Genomic DNA, 27,319 nt, shown 5'->3' on the forward strand with positions numbered 1-27,319 from the left:
CTTTTGAGGTGGTATTGGGGGTGTTTTTGTGTTTTACTGAACATATAACTTCAGGAACGGGCCACAGAAATAGGAAAATGCCCATATTTAATTGCCTAACGCCTCCAGCAACATTTTACTCCCCCAAAAGTATTTTTGCTTTAAAACAAAATAGAAATGTCATATGTTTTTGGCCTTTTTATTTGGCCAAATCAATAGCGACTATAACTAAACCAAAATATGAGCTAAGTAAATGAAAACTACTTTCTTCTGGAGGTTTACTTTGGATAAAATAGTTGAAGACAGACTACAATGAGACACTGTACAATAAGACTAGAAAATAATTTAAGAGAGTATTTTAAGCACGGGATTCCGACACACTCATAAACCTGTTTGCTCCCAGCTCTTACAAAAGAAAATGAGGTTTTTCTCCATCAAAAACAACCCAGTTACACCAGTAAATCTTCCCAGTTCTGAAAATCTGAAGCAACTGATACTCCATTAAATGTGGAAACACTGTCTACTCAAAATATTTGTAATATTGTGCAGTGACAAAAATTTCCCACATCTATATAGGGTTAACCATAGTTTTCAGCAAAGCAACAAGTGCTTTACTTATTTTGTCTTTTTCAGTTTATACAGAACTCCAATTTCATGAAACCATACTGTGCCAAGCTAGGAAATAAACAGCAACAGTCTAGCCGAGCCACGCCAACCAAACGGACACTATCTCCTGTCCTTTTTACCAGCTTTCCTCTTCCCAGACAGCAAGTGCTTGGGCTTCATATCAAACACGTGTCTATCCGCCTCCCCTTTCTTCCCCAACCGATTCATCTTCTTCTGAGCATTCTTCATCATAGTCTTGGCTTTCTTCACCATCTAAAAGGAGGAGAAAAAAATAAAGTATGTTCATTACTTAAAACCAATTTTCCATTCTGAATTTTAACTACTGGGTAACAATCTGTTTAATGGCTCAGGTCTGTTCAGTGAAGAGACCCTGTTACATCTCTGTTCTCTTAAGCCCAGCACAGTATCTGCAGGAACTCAATGAGTATTTTTGTATCAAGGCTGGATGAAATCACACCCAGGACAAGCTTTATACCCAGGACTAGATACGCTTTAGACCTAAAAGGTCAGCACACGTCTGTTCTAACTCCCTCTTACACAAGCTAAGGACTCCCCAGGACTAGATACGCTTTAGACCTAGAAGGTCAGCACACGTCTGTTCTAACTCCCCCTTACACAAGCTAAGGACTCAGGCCCATGAACCTGTTTTCCTCAGGTCTGATTGACAAGTGGCAATGCCAATATTAACAGCCAGGTTTCAAGATGGCAACGGCACAGAGGAGCGAAGCTCAGGCTTCCATGAAGGAGACTGCAGTTTATACACAGACTCTCCTGCATCTTCATTGCCACAACGCTGAAACTAAAAGTTGTTGTGTTTAATAAAAGGACATTTCAGCAAGACAGACTGTGTACATCTAAAGTGTCTTTGCCAAAAGACATTACAAATAAACTAAACGTGACTCAAGCTCTCCACCTGGGGGGAACAATCCTGCAACCTAAGGATGAGCAGAATCACCCGCCAATCGACCCAGGCGTTCCCTCTGCTGTTCCTCCCACGGGGGCTTGCTGGGACTTGAGGCCTCCTGATGCTCAGCAGCGGCCACTTCCTGGCCCTCTTCAGACAGCGGGGTCTAAGCCCAGACTGCTAGTGCTGTCAGACCATGCTCTGGCCACTCTCCACAAAAGGAAAGTGCCAGGGAGGGGTCCATCCAGGGCAGCTGTCCAGAGGCGTCCACCTGCACCCTGGCCCGTGCTCTCCTCTAAAGGATGCCACAAAACGAGGGCACACAGTGCACACAACCCCTGCCATAGCTCCTGCAAATGGCAACTGCTGGTGTTTGCCCTGAACCCTGTGCAATAAACAACAGAGACTGTCATTTTATTACATTACACAACACAGAGACTGACCTTGACATCCCTAAGACCAGAAACGTCACGTGGAGTTCGAGAGCAACTCCGACTCCGGGCCACAGAGGACGGGGGAGCAGAGTCTTCCCGCTTTCTTTTCCTAGTGATGCTCCGGGATCTTCTTGCCTGGACTGCGTAGTGGGCCTGCAAAGCAGGGGAAGCAACGCTCAGCTCTCAGGACCCCAGCCCTGCTCCCAGGCTCAGCGCTCAGCACTCAGGACCCCAGCCCTGCTCCCAGGCTCAGCGACAGGCATGAGGTCACGCCAGCAAGAGGGGAGGACAGGAGTGTTTGAACCATTACCACATGGGCTAAAGATCTTGAAAATACACACAGTATTTTCATATTAGTGATACCATTTCAAGTTCACATTAGTAACAATTTCACATTAGTTGTTGGTCAAATATTCTTATTCGCTTAACGGAAGCGGCTTTGTGTAAGAAAGCTGATTTTAACTCCACTTAAAGAAACTTAGAACTCTCATTTAAAAATTATTAGAATATAGCATCACAATTTATATTTCAGATACAAATAATGCTCTCTCCCTCATCGCCCCGTTTTGGGGGTTACTGATATGAACACAAAGGGACAACCATCAGACGGAAACTGCAGACTGCACATCTAGAGGACAGGGTCTGCAGCCACACCCTGGGCACGTCATGGCGCAGCCTCATGCTGGCTGTGGATACACCCTGGGCACGTCACAGAGCTGCCTCGTGCTGGCTGTGGAGCCTTTTTTTTTGAGACACAGTCTTGCTCTGTCGCCCAGGCTGGAGTGCAGCCTCAACCCACCACTTCAACCCAGACCCAGGGTCAGGGAATCCTCAACCCATCACTTCAAGTCAGTCCCAGGGCCAGCAAATCTCAAAAGAGAAAAACTGGAAGCTCTCACTTCTTTTTGCTGTAATTTCCCACGTTCCCACGGCTTCCCAAAACCCTGGTTTTCTTTCTTTCTTTTCTTTTTTTGAGATGGAGTCTCACTCTGTCACCCAGGCTGGAGTACAGTGGCGCGACCTCAGCTCACTGCAACCTCTGCCCCCCAAGTTCAAGCAATTATCCTGCCTCAGCATCCTGAGTAGCCGGGATTACGAGCACACGCCACCACGCCCGGCTAATTTTTTATATTTTTTTTAGTACAGACTGGGTTTCACCATGTTGGCCAGGCTGGTCTCGAACCCCTGACCTCATGATCTGCCCGCCTTGGCCTCCCAAAGTGCTGGGATTACAGGCGTGAGCCACCATGCCCGGCCGGTTTTCTTTATTAAAAAGGTGTATCTAGCCAGATAAACACATGAACCGCCCCCAGACTCACATCCTCTTTATCGTCCATGTCAACACCAAGACTACGCATCTCCTTCTCCAAAACTGTCCTCTGAACCTGAGAAGGATAAAAAGAAATATTTGCTTTAAATCAGTTTGATGAACTGTTGAAAAAAACTTCAAGGCAATATATATGTATATATATTTTGCAACAATTATACTTATTTTAGAAGTTGTAATTTTTACTGGGCCTCGCTTTCATGTTTTTGGATAGCTCAGTTAAATCCCACGAAAACTAACATTAACGGAGCAGTTGCTGTGGGAAGAATCAGCGTATCCTCCACGTCTGTCTACTCTTCACCGCAACACAGGGGAGAGAGTGACTGTCTCCATCAGAGGTGAGACACTAAAGCTGAGGTTAGCGAGGTGGCCTCAGACAAAGGCAGTGCGCCAACCTCACTCCTCCCAGAGATGGCCGAGCCCCACCTGGAGAAGTACAAAAATGTCCAAGTCCGCCATAACCAGTCACTCGCCACCATATGAAAACAGTGTGTTCAAACAGGAAGAACCACTGAGAGGCATCCTGAATATCAAGTGCCTTCCCTGGTTACATGTTAACTGTCCTGCATGTGGGCTTTTTTCCCCTCCATCCCACCCTGTCACAGAGCCAATAAATTGCCTTTTGTAGACTGCGTCAGGTTTCTGTAAACTGCTAAAGAGTCCAGATTTTTTTTTTTTAATTTTTTTGAGATGGAGTCTTGCTCTGTTGCCCAGGCTGGCATGCAGTGGCGCGATCTCGGCTCACTGCAAGCTCCGCCTCCTGGGTTCACACCATTCTCCTGCCCCAACCTCCCGAGTAGCTGGGACTACAGGCGCCCGCCACCACGCCTGGCTGATTTTTTGTATTTTTAGTAGAGATGGGGTTTCACTGTTTTAGCCAGGATGGTCTTGATCTCCTGACCTCGTGATCCACCCACCTCAGCCACCCAAAGTGCTGGGATTACAGGCGTGAGCCACTGCGCCCAGCCTAAAGAGTCCAGATTTAATGCAGAAATTAAAGAACAAGAAAACCAGCCAGGCGTGGTGGCTCATGTCTGTAATCTCAGCATTTTGGGAGGCCAAGACAGGCAGATCACTTGAGGTCAGGAGTTTGAGACCAGCCTGGCCAACATGGTGAAACCCCATCTCTACTAAAAATACAAAAGTTAGCCAGGCGTAGTGGCAGGTGCCTGTAATCCCAGCTACTCGGGAGGCTGAGGCAGGAGGATTGCTTGAACCCAGGAGGTGGAGGCTGCAGTGAGCCGAGATGGCGCCATTGCACTCCAGCCTGGGCAACACAGCAAGACCCTATCTCCCCCCTAAAAAAAAGAGAGAGAGAAAAGAACAGGAAAATGTTAACTGATAGCCTTAAACGTCTATGAACCATAAGTTACAGTTTTAATCTGTACAACTGCAAAATGACTGGATCTAGAGTAGTGCCAAACTCGAAGCTGAAAGTCACCAAGAAAGGACACAGTAAAGAATATAAAAGATCAGGACGTGAGCAATCTTGCAAATCCAAACACCAACAAAACGAGAACGTGCCATCTGACGGCCGTAAATGGGTTGAGAAGTTGTTTCTTAGCAATGATCACACAGGAATCCAATTTCCAAAAACTAGCTCACACCTATGTGGAAAGACACAAACTTGCCTTCTTAGCAGTTCGCGGCATCCTGGGTCCCTGTGTATTCTTTTCTTTGGACTCCAGAATTTTCAACTTCTTTTTCTCTCTAATCTGCTTTGCCAGCTGTCGGATTTCCAGCATCTCTTCGTCTTCACTCTCAGATACACTGTCATACTCTCCAGCAGCTGTTCTCAGCTCTTCTTCTTTTTCTAATTCTTCCAATTTCTTTAAAAATAGAGTTATAATTAAGTAAAATTAACAACGAGAAAACCCCTAAGTCAGTGAGTGTGGCAGTGTGTGTATGGGAGCTGTTTCCCTGCCTCGGAGGACAGAGCGACTGCCCTGGTCCGGTCCCGCCTGGGCCCTGCCTACGTGCCATTTACCTCACAGGGAGGTTCTGTGAAGAAAATGGAGACCACGTGAACGCCAGCTGCCAGCAAGTCAGTAACCCCTCTGCACTGTTTCCTTTTTTTTTAAAACAATTAAATTCCAAGGCTAAAAATGCACAGAGACCGCCTCCTTCACTTCCAATGCTCCCAGCAGACACACAAAAGGAACTCAGTCCTGAGAAACTGAATTCGTGCCACATCCCATGTATCCGTTCTAACGTCACCCCAAATACAACCTCACTGGCTACAAATAAGACAAAAATGAAAACTAAAATACACGCATGTTTATCACACCTTAATGAAGCAACCCGGTCAGGAGCCCAACAGGCAGATATGCCTGTGTGAGACTCTGGCCAGGAGTGCAGAGGGTGAGACTGGGGGGCCAGGCCTCGAGGAAGGGGATGGCACAGGCACAGCTGTGTTGGAGGAGGGGAGTCTCAAGGCTTCTCGCGCCCGGGAGCACGGACTGCAAAGGGGAAGAAGCTGGGAAGGCAGGGACAGTGAGGGCACGGGCTGGACGGGGGCCCCAGCAGTGGTGAGAGGAGATGCCCTGAGGCCATTCCTCCAGCATCAACAAAATTGAGATGCTGCCCCCAGAATCTGCTATGGAGGCACAGGGAGCGCAGAGACCATGAGAGTGAAAATGTGAACTCAGTGACGGAGGGCCTGTGTGAACCAAGGAGTGGCAACATGGGACATGCAGACGGCAAGTATCGTATAAAGCATGTTTCAGACAGCTCAGCTGAGAGAAGAAGGCAGGACAGCAACTAATGGAGGACACGGTCTAAATATGTTTTCGTTTTTTAAAAAGATGAGTAAAACTTGTGGACATTTATATGCTAAGGAAAAGCAAGTAGGGAGGGGATTGAGGCAGGAAAAAGATGTGACAGAGCAGAGCTCCCAAGGAAGAGGGTCCAGCACAGCAGAGCCCATCCAGGGCCTGGCGGAGACACAGGGTGGGGAAGGTGGTGCAGGGGGCACAGTCAGGATGGAGGGGTGCAGGAGAATGAAGGGGTCAGCACAGCAGAGCCCATGCAGGGCCCAGCATCTCCACCAGAGTCTCAGGGTGGGGAAGTGGTGCAGGGGCCAGAGTCAGGATGGAGGGGTGCAGAATGAAGGGGACAGGCCCAGCTGAGCCGAAGCCATGCTGCTATCTTCCAGCAATACTATTATAATAAAAAGGAAAACAATCCACAATTTAAAAAGTGACACGAACCTTCATGATGGCTGGATCAATATAATCAGCTATATTATGGCCTTCCCAGATTTCTGGTATCTTATCATGTTTTTCAGACGAATTCATTAAATCCCAGTACTCTAAAGTTAAAAAAAAAAGGTGGTTACATTTACAGTAGTTTTTAATATCTTCAAGTACTACGTGCGTAAAATGAGTTGTGACTGACGGCAAGTCAGCGACTCCACCGCAGGAGAGCACGACGTGCAATTCCACATGCAGCAGCATCAATAGCATCAGCCTCATTCAACACCCACATGTGGAGAAAGCTACAAAAATCACCCCACCAACCCAAAACAGGAAACGATGGAAGAACTCCCACTGAGTGCTATCAGTATGCACCTTTTCTTTGAGACAGGGTCTCGCTCTGTCATCCAGGCTGGAGGGCAGGGGTACAATTTCTGCCCACTGCAGCCTTGACCTCCTAGGGTCAAGTGATCCTCCCACCTCAGCCTCCCGTGTCGCTGGGACTACAGGCACATGCCACCACACCCAGCTAATCTTTGTATTTTTTGTAGAGACAGGGTTCTGCCATGTTGCCCAGGTTGGTCTCAAACTCCTGGGCACAAGTGATCCAAAGTGCTGTGATTACAGGCGTGAGCCACTACACCTGGCCTGCAGGATGCAACTTTTAATCTTCAAGAAATTAAAAGTTGACAAATAGGCTGAAACACTTTTATTACTCATTAAAGTGTTTCCTCCCTTTTCTGAAATACTTCACGTCCAATTGGCATTTTATAATAATGATCACACTCTGGCCCTTACTCTGAAGATCCAAAATATAATCATCTCCCATTTCCAGCTCAAGATCTCGTTCCTGCAATGGAAAGAGAAATTATCATCAGCTTCATTTTGCCTTTCGGATCCAGAAATGCTCTGCCCCTTGTCACTTGAAACAATCTTTTCTCCAATCCTCTCAGTATCAGTAGGGTTCACCTTCCATTTCTGGTAGGAAGGCTGTTTCTTTTTTTTTAGACGGAGTCTTGCTCTGTTGCCCAGGCTGGAGTGCGGTGGCGCGATCTCGGCTCACTGCAAGCTCCGCCTCCCGGGTTCACGCCATTCTCCTGCCTCAGCCTCTCCGAGTAGCTGGGACTACAGGCGCCCACCACCACGCCCGGCTAATTTTTTGTATTTTTAGTAGAGATGGGGTTTCACCGTGGTCTCGATCTCCTGACCTCATGATCCACCCGCCTTGGCCTCCCAAAGTGCTGGGATTACAAGCGTGAGCCATCGCGCCCGGCCAGGAAGGCTGTTTCTTATCTCCCTGTCTGTGGGGCCGGCCTTTGGGTTCTGGTAGGAAGAGGCTGTCTCTGGCCATCTGGGGACTGTCTATCCTACTCGTGCATTTGGTTCACGGCCATCTTCCCTCAGGCCAAAGAGCTCCATGAGAGAGGCTTCTGCAGGGGGACTCGCTGCTGTGTCCGCAGCCTAACGGGGCCAGTGCCTGGGCACCCGCAGCTCCTGTTCGATGCCTAGGCCCCCACGATGGGCACACACGGCCTGCCTCCCCCCATGAGAACACCAGATGAGGGCTCCAGCAGCATACCCTCTTCTTCTTGGGCTCCTCAGTCTCCATCCTCTTCCTGCGAGCCACCACTCCTTCAGGGATGAAAGGGGGCCTCTCCTAAGAAGATCCCACATAAAATATTTATGTGAAATGCCTGCTGAATGAGATATGTACAAAGCTGAAAAAGTAGAAACAAATTCCCTACGTGTAAGGGGAACAGAAAACCATACCCAGACCAATTAACAACCAACAGATTATTTTAGAGGAGAGGAATGGGTTCAGGGTCACTTTGAGCATAGAAACCAGGAGGACTCCACAAAGTGATTCCAAAGTTTATCCAAGAAAAACACAAATCATGATTATCGTGAAAAATTATGGAAGAAGAAAGTGGTAAGAAATAACACTGGATCAACAAATGAAAGAAATTTAGACATAAACTCAAGTGCATATAAGAATTCAATGGAAACATAAAATTTCCAATACTCAGGTCAGAAATGCCGACCACTTGAAACGGAGTGCAACCTCCACCCTCACAATATAACCAACTCAAGACACGGTGAAGACTATCCAAAAAAGCTAATTTTTAATGCAAGTATAAAAGATAATTTTTTTTTTTTTTGACAGAGTCTCACTCTTGTCACCCAGGCTGGAGTGCAATGGAGTGATCTGGGCTCACTGCAACCTCCGCCTCCCAGGTTCAAGCGATTCTCCCGCCTCAGCCTCCTGAATAGCCAGAATCACAGGTGCGCACCCAACTAATTTTCATATTTTTAGCAGAGATGGGGTTTCACCATGATGGCCAGGCTGGTCTCAAACTCTTGACCTCAGGTGATCCACCCGCCTCGGCCTCCCAGCGTGCTGGGATTACAGACGTGAGCCACTGCACCCGGCAAGAAAAGATACTTTTAAAATGACTTTGGAATGAATGGTAAGCCTTTCTATGTACAATGCAAACCTGAACAGCCAGAAATAAAATATTAATATATGTTAATAGTTCAAAAATGTACAGCACATTTGAAGTTAAAAAGGCAAGTGACAAAAAGAGAAAAAAATATTTACAATGTATCTGACAAGAATCCAACCTTTGTAATATAAAAGTAACAAATCAGCGAGAAAAAGATAAACAGCCTAAAGAACTTTGAAAAGGCCAATAAGCAGACAAACATGCTCAACCGCACCCAGCATTACATAAAATCAACTTTACACCACGAGACTGACAGAGTCAGCGCCCGATCACTCTGAGGACACAAGGGAAGACAGAGGGAAGGACACAGCCTCCAATGTCAGTGGAGCACACACTAGGAAGGCGTCTGTGGGACAGGAACGTTGTCAACACCACATGGTGAAGTGCGGACACATTTGCAGTAAAACATGAAGAGACAGCAGCGTAACGATGTGTGCCCATCCACAATGGACAAAACAATGAAAATTTATGTTATTTTATTTTTTATAGAGACACGGTCCCACTATGTTGCCCAGGCTGGTCTCGAACTCCTGGGCTTAAGCAATCCTCCCACCTTAGCCTCCCAAAGTGCTGGGATTACAGGCATGAGCCATCTCCCCCAGCCAAAAAAATGAAAATTTAAAGAATGAAACAGATTTCCATCTGTGTTTAAAGAACTTTTTAGTAATCTATCTTCTGTATCAGAAACATTTCTGGAAGGATAAACTAACAGTGACCGTGTCATGCAGTGAGAAACAGGTGTCATGTGGCGTTCTGCACTTTCTTCACCTTCTCAATCCTTTACTGTATGCAAGAAGGTGAAACTGAGGCCCACCCACAATATCCACCTGCTAGTATGTGAAGCTGGATGGGAGGCCTCTGGAAAAGGCACACGGACAGCACCTGCTGACAGCACCATGAGCCCACGGCTGTCCCAGGGGCCATCTTACCTTATCATCCCTCCTGGTTGGGACAGCCAGGTGCAGTCTATTCAGCACCTCATTCACTTTATTTCCCTTCATTTTGGTTTCCACTCGATGAGCCAAAAGTCTATCGCAAGCCTAATAACATAAAAAAGAAGACACAGTCACAAACGCATCCTCCCGCAGCCTCCGGCTACAGGTTCCAGGAGGAGCCGCAGATCAGAGCCACTAAGCCTTTTCCCTCAAGGTAACTAACACGTAGGGGCCACACTCTCTGAGGCCCAGGTGGAAGCGGCCCTGAGGGAAGGTGCATCTCCAGTGCCTGGGCCTCTCTCCCACCACAGTGACCCTCTGCACAGACGCAGGGTGCCCTCCAACTGCCCTTCACGAACTGGAGGCAATGTTGCCCCTCAGGACTCTAACCGAGCAACAAATCCCTGAGTGCGACCACGGCATCAGGAGCGCCATCTTTTTAATCCCTGAGTGCGACCACGGCATCAGGAGCGCCATCTTTTTAAATCCTGAGTGCGACCACGGCATCAGGAGCGCCATCTTTTTAAATCCTGAGTGCGACCATGGCATCAGGAGCGCCATCTTTTTAATCCCTGAGTGCGACCATGGCAACAGGAGCGCCATCTTTTTAAATCCTGAGTGCGACCACGGCATCAGGAGCGCCATCTTTTTAAATCCTGAGTGCGACCACGGCATCAGGAGCGCCATCTTTTTAAATCCTGAGTGCGACCACGGCATCAGGAGCGCCATCTTTTTAAATCCTGAGTGCGACCACGGCATCAGGAGCGCCATCTTTTTAAATCCTATGGACCATCAGGAGCGCCATCTTTTTAATCCTGAGTGCGACCACGGCATCAGGAGCGCCATCTTTTTAATCCTGAGTGCGACCACGGCATCAGGAGCCCCCCCCCCCCCCCCCCCCCCCCCCCCCCCCCCCCCCCCCCCCCCCCCCCCCCCCCCCCCCCCCCCCCCCACCAGGAGCGCCATCTTTTTTTGATGCATCAGACGCCATCTTTTTTTTGAGATGGTATCTCACTCTTGCTGCCCAGGCTGGAGTGCGGTGGCACGATCTCAGCTCACCGCAACCTCCGCCTCCCAGGTTCAAACGATTCTCCTGCCTCAGCCTCCTGAGTAGCTGGGATTACACGCATGCGCCACCACGCCCGGCTAATTTTGTATTTTTAGGAGAGACGGAGTTTCACCACGTTGGCCATGCTGGTCTTGAACTCCCGACCTTGGGTGATCCACCCGCCTCAGCCTCCCCAAGTGCTGGGATTACAGGCGTGAGCCACCACGCCCGGCCAGAAATGTCCTTTTATTTGAGATAAAAACAACATGAAATACAAAGTAATTAGGACAGCATGTGAAATCCAGCAGCAGACTGCCTCCTGCAAAAGCTGTTCTGCTTTTCAGACTTTTCTCCCTTCTACTTCTGAACAGGTTCCATAAAAATAATTTTCACTGTACTTGCTACCAAAATATTAGAAGGCCAGAGACAACAGCCGCTTTAGGGTAAAGTTGTTTACGGTGAGAAGAGCAAAGCATCCCCTCACACCCCACTGTCCACTGGGGGCAAAGTGGGTCTTAGGAGGGTCTGTCTTCATGCCCTGCTCTTGCATGCCACCCGCCTCACTACTGTGAGGATTCCAAGTGTTAATAAAGTCTAGAAAGAAAACTATTTTCTCCCCACGACTGACTTGAATCAAACAAGAGACAGTAAAAAGACTGATACCTGACTTAAGGCAGCACTGACCTCTGTTTTAACTTTAATAACACCTTCCTCAGTCAGGGTGCTGGTCTCTATTACCGGGAATCCTTCAGCCTGCAAATCTGTAAATATTTTCTGGGAATGCAAAGAAAAAACGAGAGATGTATTATTCATTTCCAGTTCCCTATGGAACAAACTGTACAGTTCTGCAAATGGAGGTTGCAAATGTGAACATCTGTGGCTATTTCAAAGTCTTAAAAAACAGACATATCCTAAAAACAGTTATTTTCTCCATATTCTTCTATGATAAAGAAAACACAAATGACATCAACAAGATGGCCGACTAGTAGCCCCTCACATCTGTCCCCCACAACAAAGGCAATCAGAATAACGAACAACTACATGTTAGTAACTGAGGGGGAGCTCGCATTACAGGAGTGACAGGCACCCTGGGGAGCAGAAAAACGCAAGACGATGAAATATAGCCCAAAGAAAACACCAGGGGCTGGGCACGGTGGCTCATGCCTATAATACCAGCCTTTGGTAGGCTGAGGTGGGTGGATCATGAGGTCAGGAGATCAAGGTCATCCTGGCTAACATGGTGAAACCCTGTCTCTACTAAAAATATAAAAGATTAGCCAGGCGTGGTGGCTAAATAATAATATAATAAAATATAAAATATTTTATTATAAATATAAAAAATATAAAATATTTTATTATAAATATAAAAAATATATAAATAATAAAAATATAAAAAATTAGCCAGGTGTAGTAGTCCCAGCTACTCGGGAGGCTGAGGCAGGAGAATGGTGTGAACCCGGGAGGTGGAGCTTGCAGTGAGCAGAGATCGCGCCGCTGCACTCCAGCCTGGGCGACAGAGTGAGACTCTGTCTTAAAACAAACAAACAAACAAACCAAAAAAAACCCAAAATGCTGGGCCGCCAGCAACCCACCCCACAGCTGGGATGCAACAGGACCCAGGAGGAGGTTCTCCCTATGGCGAGGGGGCAAGCAAGAGGATGGCAGCAGCCCCACCACCACTCTGGACACCCACAGCCCTCACCACCAGAGCCCCCTGCCACCCTCACAGCTGTGCTCCCGCACAGAAGGAGCTGACACTGGGCCCTATCTGTTGGGCCCATGGGGCGGCTATTTACTCCGTCATCTTGGGACTGGAACTGCGGCTGGAGTATGTCTTGCTCAGGGGAAAGTGGCCACAGCTCCCCTTCATCCCTGAGGCTAAACTGCCTCCAAACTACCCAAACCTGGTGGTGCAACATCCCCAAGCCAGCTGCGAGCAGCTGCTACCCCTTCCCAGCACGGCTTGGTGGAGGTGGAGCCTCCCTACTGGCCCTTGCTCCAGCACCCAACGGTACCCTGCCTCCTAGTAAACAGCACCGTGGCCTCTCAGGGCACCCTTGTCTCCCTGCTGCCTGAACTGAAGCAGTGCCCTGCTTCCTGGGAAATGCCCAGAATGGTCACATATCCCAGCATCTATGCTGAAGAGGTACCTTGTATCCCAGGGAAACGGTGTCTGGGCTGTCCAGAAGAGTTACAACCCTCAGGCCCAAGCTGACCAGCCACGTACCATGGGGAAGAGTTGACATTGTACTCCACACCCCAGGGAAACAGGGCAGGGGCTGAGCCGAGGCACCTGCCCCACCAAGTGAACAGCTCCAGCACCTGCTCCCTGGAGCTGGACTAACCCTACAGTCTGAGCTGCAGAGTCACCACTCTTTCCAGGAAATGGAGTCACTGCTGTCCTCCTCCCTGTCCTCCAGGGCCCAAATGACAGCTGGACTGGTCCATTCTGGGGTCCTTGCTGTCACCTCACCTAGCATCAGAGAGTCTGGGATACTGCTGGGCCCCACCATCCCAGGGTCCAGAGTTCCCCTCCAACCGACACTAAGCCCTCCCTACTGGCTCAGGTTTCTGAAGTGCAGCTCTACCCTGCTTCCCAGCCTCAAACCTCTGGAGTACGTCTGCCCTGGAGTCAGGCCAGGACTGTGCCCTGACCCCATGGGTGGAGTCACAACTACAACCTTGCCCTGTGGGCTTAAGCTGCTAGGGGTGCTTCAGGATCAGAGATCCACCACAGAGAGTAAACCTGCACCCCAAGGCCAGGCCATGATAGGTACACAAGACCCTAAAGGCTAGGACCCCAGTCCCACAGCTACTCTGAGTACCTGTAGCTGGAACCCAGCACTGTGGCAGCTGCTTGCAGACAATGTCAGACCTGACACCAAGAAAGATCCCCTCAGATAAGTCCCCCATTGTGGGAAAAACAAGAATAGCAGGACCCCAAAAGCCCCTGATACCAAGGACATTAAAAACGTACACCACCACTGGCACAAACTTCCAGAGCCGAGGCCACTGAGCCACCCAGTTATTGCCAACATTTCATGGAGTTGAGGAAGCTGCACAGAAACAATGTCACTGCTCCTATCCAGAAAGTCACGGTTCCCTTCCCAAATGGCATAGTAAAACCCAAGTGAGGCCAACGTCTTTCTCCATGAAAGCCACTCTAGAAGAAAGTATAAAAGAGGCTCTTGTTCTACCAGAGGCAGAGACATCAATGCAGGGACACAAGAAACATGAAAAAGCAAGGAAATAAGAAATCATGAAAGGAATATTAACTCTCTAGGAACAGACTCTAATGAAAAGGAAATCAATGAATTGCCAGAAAGAGAATTCAAAATAATTTTTTTTGAAGGAAACTCAACAAGAAACAAAATACAGATAGACAATTCAACGAAATCAGGAAAACAATTTCATGATATGAACAAGAACTTAAATTGAGACAGAAATTGTAAAAAAGAGTCAAACAGAAATCTTGTAGCTGAAGAATTCAATGGATGAGATAATACAATAGACAGTTTTAACAGCACACTGGATGAAGCAGAAAAAAATCTCTGTCATTTGAAACTACCTAGTCAGAGAGAAAAAAAGCAGGAAGAATGAAAAAGAATGAAGGAAGCCTATAAGATTTACGGGACAACATTAAGTGAATACATGTTGGCATTATGGGAGTTCAAGAAGGAGAAGAGAAGGGAAAAGGCTTAGTAACCTATTTAATGAGATAGCTGAAAACTTTCCAAGACTGGGGAGAGGTATAGACATCTAAAACCAGGAAGTTCAAGGACTGTCAAATAGAGTCAGCCCAGAAAGGTCTTCCCCAAGGCACATTATAGTCAAACTGTCAAAAGTCAAATACAAAGGAAATTCTAAAAACAGCTAGAGAAAAGCTTGAAGTCACATATAAGAAAATCCCCATTAGACTAACAGCAGATTTCTTTGCAGAAACCTTGCACGCCAGGAAAGAATCAGATGATATATATTCGAAGTGTTGAAAAACAAAAAAAGAAGACTGCCAGCCAACTACACTACATCCAGCAAATCTATCCTTCAGAAATAAGGGAGAAATAAATTCTTTCCGAGAAAAGCAAAAACTGAGAGAATTCGTCACTACTAGACCAGCCTTACAAGATATACTTAAGAAAGACCTACATCTGGAAGAGAAGACAATAATCACTACCATGAAAACATGAAAAAGCATCCAAGAAATTCACTTAACCTGTAAAGACACAAATAGACTGAAAATGAAGAGATGCAAAAAGATATTCAACACAGATGGAAACTAAAGGCAAGTAGGAATAACTATACTTCTATCAGATAAAGCAGATTTTAAGTCAAAAACAATAAAAAGAGACAAGAAGGTCATTATATAATAATAAAAGGGGTCAATAATATTTGGGGACATCAACATCAGACTCGCAACATTAGACAGATCCTAGGCAAAAAAGAATAAACAAATACTGGATTTAAAGTGCACTGTAGGTCAGGTGCAGTGGCTCACGCCTATAATCCCAACATTCTGGGAGGCCAAGGTGGGCGGATCACTTGAGGTCATAAATTCGAGACCAGCCTGGCCGACATGGTGAAACCCTCTCTACTAAAAATACAAAAAATTAGCTAGGTGTGGTGGTGCACGCCTGTAATCCCAGCTACTCAGGAGGCTGAGGCAGGAGAATCACTTGAACCTCGGAAGTGGAGGCTGCAGTGAGCCAAGACCGTGCCACTGCACTCCGGCCTCGGTGACAGAGCGAGACTCCGTCGCAAAAAAAAAAAAAAAAAAAAAAAAGTGCACTGTAGACCAAACATCTACAGAACATGTCATCCAACCGCTGCATAATACACATTCTTCTCCTCAGTCCATGAAACATTCTCCAGGATAGACCATATGTTAGGCCACAAAACAAATCTCATCAATTTTTAAAAATTGCCAAGTATCTTTTCAGACCATAATGGAATAAAACTAGAAATCAATACCAAGAGAAACTTTCAAAACTGTAAAAAAAAAAACCCCATGGGAATTATAAACATGTCCCAGAATGACCAATGGGTCAATGAGGAAATTAAGGAAGCAATTAAGAAGGTGATGCTGACATTGCTGGTCCAGGACCACAATTTGAAAGCCACTCTACCAGTGCACGCTTCTAAAAGCATTTATCGTGAAGAATGCCTATTAAAAAGGGTTGTAGGATTCAATTAGTTTGAAAAATTATGTCCAACAATACTGCCTGCCTCTTGGAGAAAGCTAGCAGGCACGTCTCACTCATAGATCCAGATCCAGAAAGCCCCGAATTCCAAGATCCTCCTTCTCCTTCACTCAATCATTCGTTTCCAAACTCATTTAATCACAGAACCTGTTTTGTGAAGTAACACCTGTGAGCACCCTTCTCCAACAGTTCTCTCCTAAGTAATCACATTTTCCAAAAGTCCAACCCATCAAATACAGATGCTTCTACACACTCAAGAACAAAGAATCCAGAAACCTACGTTTTCGTTTTAGTTTGCCAATAACTAGGTTTTTATTAGGTCATTTCACTAAACTACTGAGGATATTATCTCAACTATAAAATACAATGGTGGACTAGTATTGCTAAAATTCCTTCATCTAAACTTTGGTTGTCTGAGATGAGAATTCAGAATTGGTAAGTAAGAAATATTCAGAATATTAACGTGATTTACCTGATCATCGTCAGAAAGTTCAGCTATTCTCTTCACATCACATTTGTTGGCTACAACTATGAGAGGCTAGGCAAGGAAGAAAAATAATGAAATCATTATTCTCATACTGCAGGATACGAAGCAAAACATGCGTGATCACACACACCTTGTTGATGAAGAGAGGTCTGATGTTCTGGAAGAGTTCTAGCTGCTCCCTCAGCCCGTGCCCACACTGCTCAGACAAATCCATCACATACAGGACTGCAGCACGGAGGTGGGCCAGGGCAGTGATGGCCTGCATCTCGATGGTGTTCCTATCCTCCAGAGGGTGGTCCAGGATCCCAGGAGTGTCTACAACCTAACACAGCCAGACCTTGTCACTGAAAGCACACTCACCCACAAGCTTCTTGTCCAGCATATCCCAGAAGTCACTCACACACGCCCAACCAGACCTAATAATCTTACAGGAGAATTGGATTAAAAAAAAAAATTAGGGCTGGGTGCAGTGGCTCACACCTGTAATTCTAGCACTTTGGGAGGGCAAGGCAGGTGGATCACGAGGTCAGGAGATAGAGACCATCCTGGCTAACACAGTGAAACTCCATCTCTACTAAAAGTACAAAAAAATCAGCCGGGCGTGGTGGTGGGTGCCTGTAGTCCCAGCTACTAGGGAGGCTGAGGCAGGAGAATGGCATGAACCCAGGAGGCGGAGCTTGCAGTGAGCCGAGATAGCGACACTGCACTCCAGCCTGGGCGACAGAGCGAGACAACGTCTCAAAAAAAAAAAAACAAAAACAAAAACAAAACAAAAAACGAAAAACAAAAAAAGTAGGTCTCCCAAACTGAACACCACAAAATAAAGCAGTGACAGAAAAGTACATACTATTTAAACATCAAAAAATGGAGGAGAAACCCTGTAGAGCTCAAAGAAATGCTAGCCATGACGCTGAGAGAAATGACTCCTCTTTTTACCAGTGACATCATAAAACACAAAAACTGGGATAACTGAGAACCCTTCCATGTCTTAGGAATTACTTTCTTCACAATTTATAAAATTAGAGCATGGAAACATTGCTTCTTGCTTTGTATTTATTTATTTTTTTTGAGACAGAGTTTCGCTCCTGTCGCCCAGGCTGGGGTGCAATGGCACAATCTCAGCTCACTGCAACCTCCACCTTCTGGGTTCAAGCAATTCCCCGGCCTCAGCCTTCCAAGTAGCTGGGATTACAGGCGCCCGCCACCATGCCCAGCTAATTTTTGTATTTTTAGTAGAGACGGGGTTTCGCCATGTTGGCCAGGCCAATCTCGAACTTCTGACCTCAGGTTAGCTGCCTGCCTTGGCCTCCCAAAGCGTTGGGATTACAGGCGTGAACCACCGTGCCCGGCATGCTTAATGCTTTTAAACTGTATATATGCCATTTCTGATAACAGAGCTGGAAATGACACAATTTCATTTTATGTTAACAAAATGCAGAAATCCACACTGGCAGCTGGCTGCCTCCCCTGAATTATATCAGAGACATGTGACCTGTTCTTATGCACCCCCAGAGCTCAGACGGGTTTTCTTCATGATGATGGAGAAATTTCAAGTTCTTGATTACCTTAGATAAACCAAGATATTTGTTCTGTTTAAAGACAAGACTCTCACCAGGTGCAGTGTGACTCACACCTGTAATCCTAGCACTTTGGGAGGCCAAGGCGGGCAGATCACCTGAAGTCAGGAGTTCAAGACCAGCCTGGCCAACGTGGTGAAACCCCGTCTCTACTAAAAAAACACAAAAATTGGCCAGTCGTGGTGGTGCGCACCTGTAATCCCTGCTACTCAAAAGGCTGAGGCAGGAGAATCCTTGAACCTGGGAGGTGAAGGTTGCAGTGGACGGAGATCATGCCACTGCACTCCAGCCGGGGACAACAAGAGTGGGACTCCAGCTCAAAATAAATCAATAAAAAATAAAGACAAGACTCTCACCTGCCAACGTAGATACTTATAATCCATGTGCCCAACAAACAGAGACTTGGTTGTGAATGCATAGGGCTGGACATCCACGTCTGCTCTCGTCACCTGAAACAACAGTGAGAACTTTTAGAATCACCTCATTTCCTCTGTGTACACATGGGATCTGTGTGTTTTAACAAGACTGATTTTGGGTAGGAAAAAACCATAGAAGGAACCTCACACGATAAAACTGCATCAAACAGGAGCCTGGTACCTCTCCCTTTGCACCACCAGGCCAAGGACTGGTGTACTAGGACAGCGTGAGGGCCGGCATTTGGAGGACAGCCACCACCTCCCCTCACCCTCCCACGTCCTGCCCCACCGCCTGCAATGCCCACAGAGCTCTTTATGATGACAGGAATGTTCTGTCTGCACTGTCCAAACCGGGCCACCAGTCACGCACTGCTAACAAACTTTCAGTATGTGGCTCATATGACTGAGGAGTTGAAATTTTCGTTTTGCTGAATTAAACTGCAACTTAAAAAGCCACCTGGTCCAGTGGCCACCAAATCGGCCACAGAGCACTGGCTCACTGTGGCAGGTTCAGAGCTGACGAGCATTTGAAACATCAGCAAGGACCCTGCAGAGCTTTGCTGGTCACCACGTCACAGCAACCTGTAGACAAAATAAACCTCACAAATCTATTTCAAAGCAAAAGTGATCTTAAGGCAGGGTGGAGTGGTTCATGCCTGTAATCCCAGCACTTCGGGAGGCTGAGGCAGGAGGATGGCTTGAGCTCAGGAGTTTGAGATCAGCCTGGGGAACACAGTGAGACTCCATCTCCACAAAAAATAAAAAAATTAAACAGGTGCGGTGGCGTGCACCTGTGGTCCCAGCTACTTGGGTGGCTGAGGTGGGAGGACTGTTTGGGCCCGGAAGGTTGAGGCTGCAGCGAGCCATGTCTGCACCACTGCACTTCAGCCTGGGCAACAGAGCGAGACCCTGTCTCAAAAAGAAAAAGTTTCAACAAAAAGAAAGACAAAAATTTTTTTAATTAAAAATAAAGTGATCTTGGCACTGAGTAAGCCATAAAATTTGACAATTTTCTTGGCACATGAGCTGTTGATGGTGGTAAATTCACATTTTAAATGTTACTTTGCCTCTTCCTGGGTCCCTGAAACTCAGCCGAATTTTCCTGAAGCACCAAATGACCAAGTCCCTTAAATGTTAGGCTTATCCTAGTCAGCGAGCTCACCCAGGGAAAGAGCAACTCGGCACCGTCCCTCTACTGGACCACATGATTTCATGTGAAAACTGACATAGCAACCAAGGTAACAGACCACTCAGATGCAGCTGCAGACGGGAAGACCCCAGCTGGGTGAGTGTCACCTGCCACCGGAGCCCCTCTGGCATAGCCATTCCAGGACAGGCCAACACCACCCAAGAAAACCTCTCCAGTTGTCAACAAAAATGCACTTACATGTCTCAAATTCCTTAGAAATTATAGGACACACACAAGAACAAAAAGTAATGGCTTCTGTACTAGTAATATAAATGTAGATACAGACAAAGTCAATCCTCTCCAAGAGGAACTCCAGCGTGCTCAGGCACTGGGGCCTCCTGCAGACCAGGGCAGTGTTTACTCAGGGACCAGCTCGGAGGCCGAAATTATTACCAAGGCCATCCTGAATCCCACGCCGTCCGAATACAGTAACACTGACCTACATGGCCATCCTGAATCCTACAGCGTCCGAATACAGTAACACTGACCTGTAAGGCCATCCTGAATCCCACGCCGTCCAAATACAGTAACACTGACCTAAAATAGTCAGATAATTTGCTTTACGATAAAAACCAGACCAACCTTGTTGATGAAGCTGGACTTCCCAACATTTGGGTACCCACACAAAAGCAGGGTCCTGGTATTCGGATCAATGGTTGGCAAACGGGATAAATGCTGACGCACTAGGGAAAGTTCAAATTGAAAAATTAAGAAACTCAAAGTTTAAGATTTGCTTTAAATTTTCTTTTCAACTTAGTTACAGTCCAGGCCTGTGGCGATATTAATCTTACTCCAAGTTTTGTAATGCAAAAGTGATGGAGAAAATAGTTGCAGAGAGTAACAGTATATACATAGTATATTCAATTGTTATTGCCCAAGTTGGCTCTAGTAAGAATCATATTCCTCAGCCCTTCTAAGCCCATGTTTTAACTCATTAGGTGAAAGGTGGGACCAACAGCATGTCTGGAAGTGTCCAGACAATTCTCATTAGCAAGATGACATTAGGGAAACAGTGTACTTTGAAGCCTGCATGCCATGCCATTCTGGCTACAACATGGGTTACTGCCATTCTGCCACCTCATCTGTAAGGTGGCACCCCCGGGCCATCATGAAGACCACACAGATCTGTAGGAAAGCACCTGCAAAGCATCCAAGTATCATAGATTTTGTTAAAAATTATTTCTAAGATGCAGGAGGGAAAACAAAACCAAGTGAGTCAAAATAATTTGACATGTAAGAATACACACAAATAAATAAGCAAGTAATTGTTTCAATAGAATCATACTACATTAATTCAGAAAGTCCTATTAAATAAAAGTATTTTTAAAAATAAAAAGTCAATAATAAACTATGAGCCACCTTATTTTTTATACTTTTCAGTATTTTCTGACTTTTTTGTCTATGCCTTACCTATTAAATATGAAATACATAAATTTTCTTATCAATGCTATTGATTTTAAGTATTATAAGTGCTAGCACTTTTTCAATAAAAACCAGCCTATTACTGTTTCTCATAGATAAAGCTAGGAAAAATAACTGACCCTGTCATCTCCAAAATACAACAAAAACAGACATCTCAAGTCCTCAACAAGGACGCATCCTCTCAGCAGGATGCTAACACGGTTCCTGCGGACACATGACAAGCACCTTGCTCCAAATACTCCAAACTCTGCTTCTGCCTCTTGATCACCGTGCACATCCGTCCCAGGGCCGCGCGCTTCAGCTGTTTGCAGCGGTAGAGAGAGTCGCCGTACTTCATCAGTCGCACATAATCTTTAGCAACACTGTAAAAAATAAAAAATATTAGTTTTTTTATCCACTTTCGATAACTTAAAAGACACTACAGTAAAAAAGTACCTTACTTGTCCACTAAATTTTTGGCAATATTTATTTGCCCCAGAGCCAACTTGTAATGATCCTTGTCGTAGAGAATATTCATCAAATCAGCATAGAATGGATGAATATCCTGTAACAAACAAACAAAAGCACACCATGGTCACTTTGAGCCAGCAGTTTCTCATCCCTACGTAGAAGCACCACTTGAAGAACAATTTCTTTCCCTCTCCCTTCAAGCCTGCAGTGTCTCCTCCCCAGTTCCCTCTCCTGGCCAGGGACCCTGTCTATTTAGTCCTCTGAGAAAACAAACATCAGAAGGGATGTGGGTGCCAATGGTCACGGCTCCCGCCCACCTCGCTCCCAGTGCAGTGGTGGAGCTGTGGGACCCAGCAATGACCAGCCCCCGACCCTGCATGTACCCTTCCTGCTGCTCAGGAACTCAGCACTAGAAATTCTTCCCTCCACCTGACTATTCCCATCAGCCTAAAAATTTGCTGTTATTTCTCAATCTTTAGGAAAAAAAATTAAAAATTCCCATAGCCCCAAAATCCTTCCAATTCCCTCTCTTTGCTCCCAAGAGACACCGTGTCTCTCCTATCCTCTCTTGAACCCACTCTCTCCAGAATTCTGTGTCCACCATTCCATCTAAATAGCCTACAAGCTCACCAAGGACCTCCCAATGACCAATTCTCAGTTTTTATCTCACAGACCTCTTGAAGCGCTGCAGGCTGGCCACGCATCCTGCCTGCAGCATTTTCCTCACAGCTTCCAGGTGGAGAGTCTGACCCCTATAAGTCCTGTGCTGGCTAGTGCTCACAGCTCTACCCTAAACATTCATGCTCCCCACAACACCCTTCTTCCTACACTCCCTTCCAAGGTGATCTCAGGTAGATTTAAATGTCTACATTTTACTAATGCATTTTAAATCACCAGGCCAGCATCTCCTGAGATATCTCACCAGCGCATATAAACTTGACCCTTGACTACCACCTCCAATCCCATGTCCCAGTGATCACCTCCCCACCCTGCCCCAACTCCTGGGTCTCCTGCACCTGCTGCTTCTTTGATTACAGGCCTGACACCCTCTCCCCGCACAGATACTCCCTACTCCCTTCCATGGCTTCACTGCATTCATCTGACACGCTATTTACTATCTTTTCTCCACCAGAATGAGAGCAGGAACCTTTACCACTTCTGGATTCCTAGTGCTCAGAACAGTACCTGACAGACAATAAGCATTCAGTGAATGACAACTTAATATCTAATCCTCCAGGCTGAAGGTGTTCGCAGATAACTAGTCCTGGCTTCAAAAGGAGTAATGGAATGTTAATACATCTGAACTCTCCTACCTCTGATGGCTATAACACTGAGGATGAAAAAGACAAAACTTCTTAAAAAGAACCACAAAAATCTGATACTAAGTAGATCAAAATATGTTGTTGGCTAAAATCAAATGTTTCCTAATATCAAATCAGTTAAGAATAATCTCATTCTTGGCCAGGGACTGTGGCTCATGCCTGTAATCCCAGCACTTTGGGAGGCCAAGGCAGGCGGATCACCTGAGGTCAGGAGTTTGAGACAAGCCTGGCCAACATGGTGAAACCCTGTCTCACTAATAATAAAAAACTAGCCAGGCGTGGTGGCGGGCACCTGTAATCCCAGCTACTTGGGAGGCTGAGGCAGGAGAACTGCTTGAACCTGGGAGGTGGAGGTTGCAGCGAGCCGAGATTGTGAGACTCCAGCTTAAAAAAAAAAAAAAAAGCCCTTATAACTTGTTTAAATATGAAGTACTGTCACAGAAGCCAAACATTTCTCTCTGCCCACACCTGCCTTCAGGGACTATTCTGGGGCAATGGCGGATTTAGGCTTTGAGACTATACTGCTGATCCCCACGCCCTTCACAACCTCAATTAACCTTGCAACTGCATTACCCCACACGTGGTGTCATAAGGCTTTGTTAGTCTGCCAAGCAGTTTCTGCTCTTGCTTTTCTACGGCTAAAGAAACAGGCAGGCCGGGCGTGGTAGCTCACGCCTGTAATCCCAGCACTTTGGGAGGCTGAGGCAGGTAGATCATTTGAGGTCAGGAGTTCGAGACCAGCCTGGCCAACATGGTGAAACCCCGTCTCTACTAAAAATACAAAAATTAGTCAGGTGTGGTGGTATGCACCTGTAATCCCAGCTACTCGGGAGGCTGAGGCACAAGAATTGCTTGAATCCAGGAGGTAGAGACTTCAGCGGGCCAAGATCGCGCCACTGCACTCCAGCCTGGGCAACAGAGTGAGACTCAGTCTCAAAAAAAAAGAAAAAAAGAAACAGGCAAACTGCAATGTGCAGCAGAGAAAGGAGCTCAAGGTTTTTGGCTTCATTCAAGTCACAGCCCCCATGAGATCTCTTCTTGCCAAAGAAGAAAACAGTCAGTGCCGAACTGACTGTCATCAGCTGATGAAGCAACAAGATCACAAACAGTGGTGGATCTTACACCACTGACCCAAGCTGAGCCCAGAGGAAAAAAAAACCCTTGGAAAGAAGGTGGAGGAGATGAAGCCCAGACAACCAGTGAGCTGCCAGCTTCTGTGTTCATAAACCACAGCTGTCATTACCAGTTGGGTTGGCACCTGCAAGCCCAGGGTTTACACAGAAAGCCTGAGAAGACAGCTTCAGGCCTCCTTAGATGGGGTTTGGTTGGAGGAAAGAAAGAACAATAGGGAATCAAAAAACCCAAATTCTGTCCTCACTTTTATTAATTCAACAAATTAGTTCTTTGCCACTAACTTACTGAGTAATCTAAGTCAATTATTTTGTTTCCTTTTCTGTCAAATGAGTACACCAAACTGGTTAAACACTGGTTCTCTGAAGGCTCATATTTACATAACCATAGAAGTCCCCCAAGTCACTTACATCCAATTTAGGGAAATCTGTTAGAATTTGTGAAAGTCTATCATGGTAATTCTGTTGAGTAAATTTGACTTTTCTCATGTAAAAATGTCTAATGCGATGTATTTGGTAATGTTTATGAATAACAGTTGGAGTCTTTCGTTGAGTCTTCGACAACGTGAGGTCTATAAAGTCCTGCAATTAAAGAAAATAAAACATAATTACATCAAAAGTGTCTACTCGCTCTGTCGCCCAGGCTGGAGTGCGGTGGCGCAATCTCGGCTCACTGCAAGCTCCGTCTCCCAGGTTCATGCCATTCTCCTGCCTCAGCCTCCGGAGTAGCTGCGACTACAGGCGCCCGCCACCACATCCGGCTAATGTTTTGCACTTTTAGTAGAGATGGGGTTTCACCGTGTTAGCCAGGATGGTCTTGATCTCCTGACCTCGTGATCCGCCCGCCTTGGCCTCCCAAAGTGCTTGGATTACAGGCGTGAGCCACCGCGCCCGGCCTCAACTTACCCATGTTGAAAATGACTTCCAAAGAGGCAGGTATTTTATCTAATGCATTTTTGTAACACAGTACCCGATGCACAGGACAGGCACTCACTCAACATCTTCTATAATGAACTGAATACCACACTTTCCTGATGTGATTTTTTTTTTTTTTTTTTTACTTCCAGTCACCAAACAATTACCATGGCCCATCTTTTAGATAAGTAAAGTCATCTGTTCTCTAAAAATACAAATCTCACTCCACAGAAGACGGATGGTGTATAATATATTCTAAAGTTCTCGACATAAGTCAATAACATGAACAAAGTTCATACAATCCAAAGAGCAAATTCCTTCAACAAACTTGAGAGATGGTTGACCAAAAATACAAATAAGACATGATTCCTGCACTCGAAAATACTGCAATCTGGCTGGGCGTGGAAGCTCATGCCTGTAATTCCAACCCTTTGGGAGGCTGAGGCAAGTGGATCACTTGAGATCAGGAGTTCAAGACCAGTCTGGCCAACATGGTGAAACCCCATCTCTACTGAAAATACAAAAATTAGCCAGTCCTAGTGGCACGCGCCTGTAATCCCAGCTACTCAGGAGGCTGAGGCAGGAGAATCACTTGAATCTGGGAGGCAGAGGCTGCAGTCACCCAGGATCACACCACTGCGCTCCAACCTGGGCAACAGAGCAAGACTCCATCTCAAAGAAAGAAAGAAAATACTACAATCGATCAAGAGATGTGCCAGAACAATTGTCAGGAAGAAATGAGAAATGGCGGAGAGAAGTGGGGAAACAACTTTTGCTATGAAGGTAAAATACGAGACTCCCACGAAGCTTTCCAAGTCAAGCTCACGCCGTCCTTGAGACTTGAAGAAAAGGAGGCACTGACGAGAGGAAAACAGTCACTCTGCAGGGACTTCAGTAACTCCCTCTCGTGCAGGAGTCCCTGGGAGGCTCGAGTTGCCCGTCAATGTCTGTGTAATTGCGACCCAAATCGAATGTTCACTACATAAAAAAGTGACTTCTTAAAAGTCCTAATACTAGGGCTGGGCACGGTGGCTCACGCCTGTAATCCCAGCACTTTGGGAGGCCGGGGCGGGAGGATCACCCAGGAACGGGAGTTCGAGGCCAGCTTGGCCAACGTGGTGAAACCCTGTCTCTACTAAAAATACAAAAATTAGCTGGGTGTGGTGGTGCACGCCTGTAAACCCTGTTACTCGGGAGGCTGAAGCAGGAGAATCGCTTGAACCCGGGAGGTTGAGGTTTCAGTGAGCCGAGACCGCGCTCCAGCCTGGGAAACAAGAGCGAAAAACTCTGTCTCCAAAAAAAAAAAAAAAAAGTCCTAATACTCAGCACTTGTTGACTCATTCTTGCCACACCAACCAACCCTGTAAAAATTTAGTCTGGGCCTACTATGGTCTGAAAAGGAACAGGTATTCCCAAATCTAACAGTGAAAGAGAATGACTTAAAAATTAAGAAACGTTAAATCACCAGAACAACGAACCGAGGATTCCTGAGAGGGGAGGGGGCTACGCCAAACCCAGAATCCGAAGGCTTATCACGGACCACGGAACGCTTCCTCCCTCACATGTCGGGGTCCCCCTCCACTCGCCCACCTCTTCACCCGGGGCCCCTCCAGGGAACCCTACTCTGGGTGTACCCCGATCACTGGGGGCCCTCAGTCTTTGGGTGGACCACGGTCTTAGGTGGGCCCCAGTCTCTGGGGGGTCCGATCTCTGGTGGACCTCGGATTCTGCTGGGGGAGGGGAAATGATCCCGAGTACGCGGTCAGCCGGTCGGGCCCAGGAGCGGGGGGGTGGGCGAGCGGAAGGCGACCGCTCTCCCACGGCTACAGGCCCGGACCCTCCCCGGGGACCCAGCTAAGGAGAAGGCGAAAGTCGCAGTGGCCCTCCCGGAGCCGCCTACCTTGGCTGACGGCACCACCGTAATTTTCTTGAAATTGTAATGCGCCATGCCGGCTGCCGTATGCACGCGGGTACTTAGCACTCCCGGAACTTCCGCCGTCGGGCGCAGGAGGGACTTCCACTGTCGGGCGCTTCAGGTACGTCACTTCCGGGAGCTCAGCCAAACGTGTCCTGCGTGCTCTATGGCACTTTCCTTGTCGCACAGCGCACCCGTCCGGCCTGGAGGTCCGCCACGGAGGGCGTGTGGGGGCCCAGGAGCGAGGTGCGGGGGCCCAGGAGCGAGGTGCGGGGGAGAGGACGCCCGGGTTTTAGGAGGAGCGCGGAGACTAAATTCCTGCTGAGTAAATCGCAGGCTTCCGACA

The 27,319-nt window shown here is 46.9% G+C and overlaps 1 protein-coding gene across 1 annotated transcript; it reads right to left on the bottom strand.

Annotated features, from left to right (window-relative positions):
• Window positions 1-170: 170 nt before the first annotated feature.
• On the bottom strand, window positions 171-27,077 carry GTPBP4 (GTP binding protein 4). Its single transcript, XM_003280236.4, has 17 exons — window positions 26,959-27,077; window positions 24,555-24,725; window positions 21,682-21,785; window positions 21,467-21,603; window positions 20,402-20,502; window positions 18,571-18,663; window positions 16,768-16,959; window positions 16,623-16,688; window positions 11,637-11,726; window positions 9,899-10,009; window positions 8,045-8,122; window positions 7,264-7,315; window positions 6,481-6,581; window positions 4,903-5,100; window positions 3,264-3,329; window positions 1,954-2,097; window positions 171-858 (listed from the first exon to the last, which is right to left on the bottom strand). The coding sequence occupies exons 1-17, from the start codon at window positions 27,004-27,006 to the stop codon at window positions 706-708; spliced, it is 1,905 nt and encodes a 634-aa protein (XP_003280284.2). The 5' UTR covers window positions 27,007-27,077; the 3' UTR covers window positions 171-705.
• Between the last annotated feature and the right edge of the window lie 242 nt (window positions 27,078-27,319).

This window comes from Nomascus leucogenys, chromosome 9 (genome assembly GCF_006542625.1).
Source record: "Nomascus leucogenys isolate Asia chromosome 9, Asia_NLE_v1, whole genome shotgun sequence".
NCBI lineage: Eukaryota > Metazoa > Chordata > Mammalia > Primates > Hylobatidae > Nomascus > Nomascus leucogenys.